Source organism: Alosa pseudoharengus, unplaced genomic scaffold (assembly GCF_046254945.1).
Source record: "Alosa pseudoharengus isolate Yale_2024_CS ecotype anadromous, Long Island Sound unplaced genomic scaffold, YU_APseudo_1.1 YU_APseudo_1.1_scf_20, whole genome shotgun sequence".
Classification (NCBI taxonomy): domain Eukaryota; kingdom Metazoa; phylum Chordata; class Actinopteri; order Clupeiformes; family Clupeidae; genus Alosa; species Alosa pseudoharengus.
This window is the reverse complement of record NW_027468664.1, coordinates 4,352,281-4,363,028: the sequence shown is the minus strand read 5'-3', so window position 1 is coordinate 4,363,028 and position 10,748 is coordinate 4,352,281. Positions and strand designations below refer to the sequence as shown.

Below are 10,748 nucleotides of genomic sequence, written 5' to 3'. Positions count from 1 at the left end.
TTATTTGCAGGTAAACACCTCAGTTCGCTCACTGCAAGTGTTGCACTTGACGAAGCAGCACCACTGGAATTTGCAGTTGCATTGCCACACGCGGGTGTACTGGTGGGTGTTGTGGCCTCGGCCACAGCACATGAGGTTACAGCCATCCGTGTGAGGGGAGGTGTGGTTGCAGAGACGCCCCCGCGTCCCCGTGCTGCCCGTGCTCGCGTCCTCCTCGCAGTAGTTGGGCGAGCGCTCAAGGTACACCAGGTCCGCCGCGGTGGGTTTCTGGTAGCCGCGGCCCTGTTTGAGGCGCAGGAAGGAGGGCTGGCGTAGGCGCGTGGCCCGGACCGCCTCCACTTGCACCGCTGTGCTGTACCGCTCCTTCAGCACGTAACCAATCTCGCGGAACTTGGGCAGCGTCGTCCAGCATGTCTTGGTGGTGCAGGAGCCCGAGACTCCATGACATTTGCACTCCAGCTTCATGCGTTCCTCCAGAACCTGAGGACACATGGGTGTGGTGAATGGAGACATCAGTCACAACATTTGAGTCTACAAGAATTCCTTATTATTTTTCCTTATCATAGATTTAATCAGGACAAGCCACCTGGGCCTCATCTATAGGAGTATTAGCATGTGACTGTTTTTAACATTAACATTTTGGTGTTACCTCAAAATGTACAAAAGCTCTTTTGGAATATCTGAGGACTTGCAAAGATGTGCCAGCTATATGTCAAATCCAAGGGGAAAAAATAAGTTACAGCCAGAAGCACTCTGTAATTTTCTCTACCTTCCTCAAGGCCACATCAATGAGGAGAAAAATGTTTCAAATAACCATCCATGGATACAGTTACATTGGAGTTAAATATGGATATCTGTTGCTTTTTGATGTGTTACAGATACATTTTACAGACAGATGATCATTTAACTGTTTCCTAGCTGGAAATTTGTGACTCTTCCAAAGAGATGAAATCCTATTGATCCTGACAAATGGATGGTGCTGCTCAACAGTGGCAGTGGTTTCTTTGAAGCCATCATTGAAGAACCACATCATTTCCTTTTTGTGTTTTCCACCTCATGCAAGTTTACCACATTTTTCATAATTAACTGTGTTTTTGTTTTAGATGGACCTTAAAGGAATTATCCGGAGTAAAATGCACTTTAGATTGATGTACGGATGATTGGGGGTACATACGTTGAGTTGACATCAAAATCATGTCATTCGGATGTGTTTTGAGAAAGTTCGATTGTACCGTTTTCAGTCAAAACTCGTAGCCTGGAAGTGAGCAGGGCATATAAATTTCGCCGCTACAAAAACGCTATTTTCAGGGGAAAGTCCGTAGGAGTCGATTGCTGAGTGTGTTGTAACACGCTCTGGAAATTCACAATTTCGTCGCCGTTTTTAAAAAAAAAAAAAACATAGTCCAGTATTTCTTTCGAAATTGAAATGAAGTTGTATGGACTGGACTATGTTTTTTTTTTTTTTTTTAAAACGGCGACGAAATTGTGTCCAGAGCGTGTTACAACACACTCAGCAATCGTCTCCTACGGACTTTCCCCTGAAGATGGCAGCAAAGATGGCAACATTTCCGGAAAGGTACTGGCTTGATGAAATTCATTCTGGACTCTATCCGACCACATAAAGACCTCGAGATACTTCGGTTTGGCTTTAGGGACCCTCTACTCACTACCACGTAAGTGTTATGTTGTTTGGAACTGTAGAAGAGGTATAAAAATAGCGTTTTGTAGCGGCGAAATTGATATGCCCTGCTCACTTCCAGGCTACGAGTTTTGACTGAAAACGGTACAATCGAACTTTATCAAAACACATCCGAATGACATGATTTTGATGTCAACTCAACGTATGTACCCCCAATCAACCGTAAATCGATCTAAAGTGCATTTTACTCCGGATAATTCCTTTAAGGCTTGAAGTGGTGTCTTGTATCCAAACTTAGTGCTCTCTAAATTGATGTACAGATGTCAGGGTTATGGCAGCCTTCCATTTGGCGGCTTCCAGCCTGGGTCTGCATTCCTGTGATGAAACCTTCAGCTTCAACTATTACAATCTTGCTTAATGGACCAAATTTTAAACAGACACACATTTTGTGTTTCTCCTAGTGTTTTCTGCATTTGCTGACTTACCTTCCGCCCTGCCTCATTGTTGTGAAGATTCATCAGCCTTCGTGCATTTTTTTTAATCTCCCGAGCGTCCACAAATCTGCGGGAGAACTCCACACCGTACTTGACATCGGCCGAGCAGCCACCCCACTTCCAGCCCTCCTCTTGGTCGTGGTAGCCCTGTTTCTCACGGTCGCAGCCACAGTGGCTGAGGTTTCCCTGACTACAGGCCGCAGTCACGGCGTGAGCCACTCCCGCGGCAGTGATGGCGTATGTGAACGCAGCCTCCTTACTGCCTGGGAACGACAGGATGGGAGCATTTGAGACTGCTACAGAGATTGTTTTTTTCCACTTCAAATACAGAATATTGCTCACTGGTTCATGTTCATGGCAGTATTTACTGAATGTCTTGAGGAACTCTAAGCAATGTAGCTGTATGGAATTTAGAGATACATTTTAGGGCTCTGTCACACAGAAAAGGTTGCTGGTTGTCATTGAAAAATGGCCTGGTGTCGCATGTTTGGTAGCTCTCAAATATTACCACCCGCCATTCTCGGATACCAGTTAGGACAAAAAAGTGACACCTGCTGGTTGGCCTGATGGACATTTAGTGAATATTTCCCATGCAGCTGGAAGTAAAAATATTATGCATGACAGTTATGGTTTGGCACAATGTGCAATTCAGCAATGGTCAAAGTGATCCTTTTACAATGGGATTGTGTTGTCTCGTTTCTGGGGGGACTTCACTTTTCTAAGCAACATTCCATTCAAAATGGTGATGCCTTGCTGACCAAGGCCTCTTTTTATATTGTGGTTTTTATGTTAACAGTATATGACTGTCTGAAATGCAGTTTTCCAACCAGGGAAACTGGCTGATAAGCAACGTTGTTGTCATACCATTTAAACCAAAATCATAGGTATTATGACAGAAACTATTAAGCAGCCACAAAGGCATTGCTATTATGACAACCATTATTACAACTGACCATAAAAGACAAAGCTTTTCTTCTTTACAAGGGTCATTGTTTTTAAGTTTAACACAGTTCATACTTTTACTGCTAGATGGCACATCCCACCCAAACAGGCCACTATGGCTTGCGTCTTTAGTGTTCTCCATTGTTCATCTGTCCCAAATGTCCTCCGCATATCTTGGACCACATTAGTCTTCCACATGATGAAGACCACACCAAACATTCTGCCTTTCACTTCATCCTTATCATATAAAATCACCCGTTTAAAGAGCAGTTTAACTCTTCCGTTTAGGATGGCCAATAGGGCTGTCTCACTTTCCAATAAACACATTCGTACTTACTGCACTGTGAAGAAATAAATATCCAATGTCCGGTGTTTTCTGTGAGGCTTATTTACCCTCAATCAAAATATGTTGGCCTGGACATTTCTGAACAGCCCAACTGTTAATGCATGGCGTCGCGGGATGGCAGGCGTAATTGCATGGCAGTCTTCCAAATGGACAGACCTCAGCTTCTCAGCTTCATGCGAGACAGAGACATACTGTCAGCTTTGTGGTTCCTTGACCTCAAATTCTGAACAAAATATGGCGCTTTCTTGCTGGTTATGAAGTTGCGTATTGCATTGTCCTAGCTGTGTTATATTGACTGACTAGCATTATGTGGACCGCTGCACGGTTCCAAAAATCATTTTATGTTATTACAGCATTATGATTAGTAGCCTGCTGTGCTCTGGTCTTTTTCAAACTTTTATGGCAGGCTGTCAGCCCAAGTTGTCATATACTGTAGTTAAACTTAACTCAATATGTGTAGAGTCGTATTCCCTGGCATTTGATCAAAGCTACAAAGTCAACTTCTCTGCTATAATTTCATATGTTGTCAGGTAGCTGTCTAAACTAACTGTAGATTGATAGGAAAAGGGGTACATGAGGAAATTATTGTACAACTACATTAGAATTCTGTGAGCGTCTGATTGTGGTCTGCATGTAATCTGCCATGTGAATGAGCAGTGTCTATGGGAGATAAAGCTTAGGATCTGATGAAACTGTATGAGCGGGCATGTCATATTATTCCTAACAAAAGAAGTATTATCATCAGACACTGGCCAGACTGCACCTCAAACAAATGATTGTTACCACAGTTATTTCGGATAAAACACATTTCCAAACCACTCTGACCGCAACAAAAGGTTTCAAACTGAGAGGCAATGCCTGCAAGAGCATTGTATTTTAAGACCACATGGCTGTGAGAAATAAATGTGCAGAAAGTCGACTCAAAGCAGGATTCTCTGTGCTGTTCTCTTCAGATTATTTCCACTGCCATTGATTCAGTTTACATTTCACAAACTCATTGATTCAGTATACATTTCACAAACTCTAGCACCTTTCTTTACACATGCAACATGCAGATTCCTGTAGAGTATTTTATCCTCAAGACAGGTTCATCACACCATTTTCCCAAAGCAACATGACAATGTCGTGAGATAATGCTCGCTACCAATAAAGCCCTGAGTACCCGACATGGCCAGCAGACTGACCTACTCTCAGCTCTTGACCGAACACGGTCCTCTCTCCAAGGGCAGAGCAGTTCCAGCGCCCGTAGCGGAATTGGTATTGGCACTCGTTGATTCCCAGCTGGGCCCCCTCGCCAATGACAATGATGGCATCGGGGCGGCCCTGGCAGATAGCTCTCTGACGGGGGGCTAGGCCAGGGATCTTATTGCAGATGATGTTAGCACCCAGAGCAACCACTGAGGAAAGGGCCCTTTGGAGATAAGACATTTAAAAATGCGTTAGTCAGAAAAGCAGAAAGACAAATTGACCAGTCCTTACTATGTTAAGGTTGAGTGTCTGTTCATCATCAAGGGCTGTTTGTTGGTATTTTGTGGTTTAAAGCAATGTTGAATAACACAAAAAATGTCATGGAAACATTATTACAGGAAGAGAATGTGATGCAATATATTTCAGCATAACACGAACACATTTGTCTTGCCTGGTAAATAGGATCCATAAAGGCACCCACATGGAGGCAAGGAATGGAATTTGTGAGCAGAAAAATAAGCAGTCCAAACAAATTAGCCTACTAAAGTGTGCTGGTTCACAGACATAAACAACATGCAATGAATTGTCAGAATATGCCATGCAGTAAGAATGTAAGCATACAAACAAACAGACTATTCCAGCAATTCACACTGGATCATTTCTAGCTTTGTTTGCAATGTTTTAAAATTCTTCATCAGTGTTAAACTGAAAATGAGAGAAAGTTGTGATCATTTCCAGAGATAACAGCAGCGTGGTAATGCTCTGAAAAGGTTACTTAAGGACTGACATGTCCATTTGTATCCTTCATGATGTAACCTAAAACCATATTCCAGGTATCTTTAGTTTTCCACAGAGTCATGGCCTACTGTCATTAAGCGAATTAATCACGACCCGCAGCAGTTTATCGCACTTTCAATAGGCTTTGTTAGACACTGTGGTGGCCAAGACAGAATATTAAGCAGTAGCTTATGCAAACTATGCTCTCCCAAGAACGAACGAATAATGAAATCCCCAACTTTAACTGCAGCTTTCCAGATTCTGTGTCGACATAAATAATAGATATGCCCTTGCCCAGAAAGAACGCACAGGGTTCTCCATACATTAGAATACCAATAGTGAACTATCTCAACGATTAAACTTGCATGAGGAGCTATTGGGTTATTAAAATAGAGCCATGAGTTCTGACTACTGTTAGCAGGCCACGCAGTACAGCGCTCCTTCTATTCCAGATGCGGTCTTTTGAGTCATAACCACAGAAAACAGCGCGTGAGAACATGGAGTATTGCGTAAAACACTTCTGAGTGGGTTTGGCTTTCTGGGAACAAGATTTCACTTATTTGATAGATCTAGTTATCATAGGCTACATGTTATGGTTGCAGAATACCTACAACCTACAACTGTTAAAACAACCACCACATTTAAAATAACAACTACATAACTAGTTTAGTGATTATACCTTACTCAACAATATCTTAAACCAAGAGTCAGGGCTTCAGGTTGTAACAGACAGTACACAGCATAGTCTGCTAAACATTGGATGCGCCCAACTATCAGTATAGCCACAGGTAAATTTTGCGTTACAGGTGCTTCAGATATGTCACCAAGATGCCAACTCACAGCATCTACGCACAGCGTACCCACCTGCTGCGCGTAATGGACAAACTCAAAGCAGTTAACTCTGTAAAAGATTCACTAGTTACTTAATATTCAGATTCTCCGTAGTCAAAAAGCGAAGTATAAAGTAAGTTTTGCCAACCTACAGGTAGCTACCGCTGGAGAGGATGAGGAAGATCTGTGGGTAGTAGACTGACAGCAGAGCATTGCGTGATGAGATGATGAGCATGGTGACATTGAACAAGCGGATACGGTATTTTCTGTTTGAAAATAAAAAAGCGCTAGTGCGACTGTAATTCCCGAATTAAGGATGTAAAATAAAGCGGAGTATCCTTGCTCCTTTGTGGCCGTTTCTGCGATAGTCGGAGGAGCTTTGGTGCTATGCAGCTCCAAGCTCCCCGGACCATGCGCTAGCTGCGGGTGCAGAGACAGGATCCGTCATCTCATAGTAATAGGGGTTGTTTTAGACTGAGGACCTCGGTCCCAACGCATAGTGAATTCAAAGATGTAGGATATCACGGATGTGCCCATCTTGTCTCTCTGTTCTGCCATTGGCAGAGGGGGGTATGCAGTCCGCCCACCTTTGTGGTGCACTGTATCCAGATAGCACGAAAAGTCGCTCGCCGTTTAATCACATTGAGAATTTGATTAAATAAAAATATCTCCAGTTTTGCATGGGATAGCCTACTACACTTTTGCACGAGGTGTTGTGTATGTGATGCATTTGTATTTTAACCTTTTAGTATTGGAAAACACATGTCTGTACATAAGACTCCTGCTAGACTTTAATTGAATGAATGCAACAGTTGGCATTGATATGTTAACAGTGAGAACAAGTCGACCACGACAAACACTGAATGGTGGTCTCGAAATGGACGCGTTGCAATCCTAAAAGTAAATGATGCACGCTGTGTCTTTCATCGCTTTGCTAGTTGGGACAGGTGTCGGGTTCAGTTCCGCAAAGTGCGAGGTCGGGAAGATGTAGGGATGTCTGTGTACTGGATGAAGAAAGATCTAATGCTTAACCGACGCGAACCCATGCGGAATAAATTAAAAGTCATGTTCCAAAGTTGATGAAGAAACGTTCATTTCTATTAAGACTCACCTGTTAAAATGTGTAATTATTTTATCTAGTCTATAGAACTGATGCCATTTGTGGCATCTGATTCCTTTTCATCTTCTTCTCACTGTGTTTTTTCTCTAATTCACAAGCGCTGTTTGAATCTCTTTGACAGTTTGCATTATATTCTACCTCAACTAGTGTGTAAAGGGTAGAAGGGCTCCCCCCTTTGGCGATTCATGGAAATGCGATCAGGAGAGCGAAATCAGACAATCCAAAACATCATTGGGCCCTGTCTTGGCGATCAGAAACGGATGGTCAGAGGCGCAAAGTTTAAGGGCATGTCGTGATTTTGTGATCCAATGGCGGCCACATTATTCAAAAGGGTTTGTTCTTCTGTTTCTTAATCAGTCATGGCAGTGTTTTTTTAAACCAATGAGAGTGACATTCGCATTAACAGCGAGCAGCGCAACTTCAAACAGCGCATAGGTATTTTGACAGTCAGCGGAGCATTTGAAGGAATCTGTTTGCATGCGAGAGGTCCATGTATGGAACAGAGGTATTCCACTAGACCTTGCTTTGCTAAAACATGTTTATGACTACCAGAGTATAGCCTATGCATCACACTCCCTATTATTTGAACTCATAGGTAAAGTGAAATTAACTTAGCTGTGGACTCATAGTCAATGACAAAACAGTTCAGTTAATTACTTTCACTATGGACTGACAAGGGGTTACCATCGAAAACATAGCCTGAAAAAAGCAACACTTTCCCAATAATGTCCGAATGACTGAATAAAAATCTTACATCCCACCTACATCTTCAGCAGTGTTTTTTCTTGGTCAGTGGCATAATGATTTTTAGGGGGTGTAGCGATTTTTGGATCATGCACCAGACCACACCTTATGTCGTTAATTACCGCACAGCTGGGCGCAAGGTTAAATAAGAGTGGAGTGCATGGCGAAAATGTCATCCCTTTGTTGAGTGTAAGATAAGAATAAGCCTTGTGTTGCACTTTCCGCATGGTGTAAGATGGGGCCCATTAAATGCAATGTATTTGACTTAAATCACAGTTAACTTTGCAAAACCTTTGTAAACCTTATTTCTTTACAAGATGTACCTCTCCTTTCTAAAGTTGTTGAAGGACCAATAACAGAAAAAAAGAGAATAATTCAGCATGCACAAGGATCCAAAAAATGACCCTGTAAACCACTTTGCCACCCCAGAGTGTTCAGGACCACCTGCACAGGTCAGTAGGTTACCATAAAAACTCAAAGGATGGTAGGCCTACTGCAATATCCCTAGCTGAAAAAGACACAGAAAAGGAAGGCCCAGATAATTCATATTTCAGGATATTAATAGAACAAATATGGGGTAGAAACCTATTTGGTTAATATTATGGTTTAACCAAAGCATTATCTCACATTATTTTTTTTAGATTAGATTGTGCAGAGTACAAGTACAGCGACAACGAAATGCGGTTTGCATCTAACCCGAAGTGCAAAAAGCAGAAAAGTACAGCGTAATAGACACAGTAGGTGGTGCTGTATAAACAGTATAGTGCAGTGTAGACAGTAGTATACAGTTAAGAAAGGGGTGTGGTTTACAGTAATATAAATTAAATATAAATATGTGCAGTGTATTAGCAGTAACATTATAAGAGCAGAATATTGATATGCAGTATGAACAATGTATGGACATGTACGGATGTCCAGTGTAGTAACAGTAACATTATAAGAGCAGAATATTGATATGCAGTATGAGCAATGTATGGACATGTACGGATGTCCAGTGTAGTAACAGTAACATTATAAGAGTAAAACAAATTCTCTACATTCTGCAGATGTAAAGCCACATTGTTCAATATTCTGATGAAAAAGCTCTGGTCACAAATGTTTGAACACTTCTTACTTGTAGGATATCTGAAAGATGTTTCTGATGGACCAGTCCTCCCAAGTGCTTTTTATTATTATTTCAGGGGACCTAGGGTATACCAAATTGTATCTACATTTTTGTCTAAATTTGGAATGGAAATATCTCAGCTGGTCTTAGTCATACTGGCAACACAGACTCAATATAACTTTACTGCTGTCAGATGTAACTAGCAGTTTATAAATGTATAACAGAACACCCCTGTGTAATATCACTTAAATGTCAAATGATTAATCTTGTCTCATCTTACAGGAAGTGTTACTTTCAAGTTGGACAGTATGGGTATTTGGCTCTTAGGTCAAATAAAAACTAACACTCTATATTTAAAATAGTGGACTCACACTAGGGACTGAATGCAAAGAAAGTATGTAGACCTTTCCTTCCATCCATTAGCCCTTGGCTCGAAGGAGGAGCATGCCATTGATTACTTTTGTCCTCCAATCAGATTTTTCCCATAGGTCCAGAGGTTCTTACCGGTATGTTCAGGGGTAATTTTATAACCATGTTTATGCAATGAGCAATTGGAAATCACAAGTGTACTCAATTTTGGTTTCAGTGATTATGGGTTTTCTAAGTTGTGTCAGTGAGTGTGCTTGTATTTACATAGTTGCTTTGAGTCTGTGTTTCTCAAAATCTTGAAACCTTTTAAGCAATGATACAGAAAAAAAGAACACTGTAATTTATGTCTGTGGCATTCATGCCAGGCCATATAAACCATGAATCTGCTTTTGAAAAATATAGTTTGCCTTAGGAAATGTGTAAACAAATGTCTAAACTAATCAAAACATTAGGGGAGATACTTAGTTGCAGCAATGTCTCTATTTACATTTATTTCTCAGACAGAAAAGAGTCAAAAATGTCAGTCTTGATTATTTCTACAAACTCGGTTTATGAGGACTCTTATCCATAACAGAGATCATTGTTTCCTCGTAGGATTAGAAGCCATTACAATGTGTATATGACATGCAGTGATTAATGTGACCTTTTTCTGTTTTCAGCCCTGTCTCACATTAACATGCAACGCATATTCTCCAAAGGTTGTAATTAGACTACATATTGAGATTTTCTATATTACTGATGTAATGATGGTCATGAATAAGACAAATATGCAATTAATTCTCCTCATTGTAGTATTTGAGGAGCAACCATATGAGGTCTACCAGTTAAGACTGTCCTGTGCAAATAAATCTTAAGTGGAGGGAGACAGTGTAAAACATGTCATTGCAATGGACTGAAGATTCTTAGGATACCTTTACTGAATCAAACGTATATTTGAATAGAAATTCACAGCACTTCCACATGTATTATACCTGCCAAACATTGTGGATAAGGGATTTAAATGTAAGATCCTTTTACAGCTTACATTAGCACTGTTAAATAGAGCAGTCCTCAGAAGCACCACAGGGGGACTCTGCATATCATATTATTACTATTCCAAGGGCTCTCTACTGCCCCACCACTCTAAAACTAAGATCACATCGCCTGTTCTGGACACCACCATCTTGTTTCCCACCTTATTGATTGATAAACAG

General features: G+C 41.2%; 1 protein-coding gene across 1 annotated transcript; it reads right to left on the bottom strand.

The window, feature by feature from the left end:
* Positions 1–6,452, bottom strand: wnt7ba (wingless-type MMTV integration site family, member 7Ba). Its single transcript, XM_076296285.1, has 4 exons — positions 6,370–6,452; positions 4,606–4,832; positions 2,125–2,396; positions 1–480 (listed from the first exon to the last, which is right to left on the bottom strand). Exons 1-4 carry the CDS (start codon positions 6,450–6,452, stop codon positions 1–3), a joined length of 1,062 nt encoding a protein of 353 aa, XP_076152400.1.
* Positions 6,453–10,748: the final 4,296 nt, after the last annotated feature.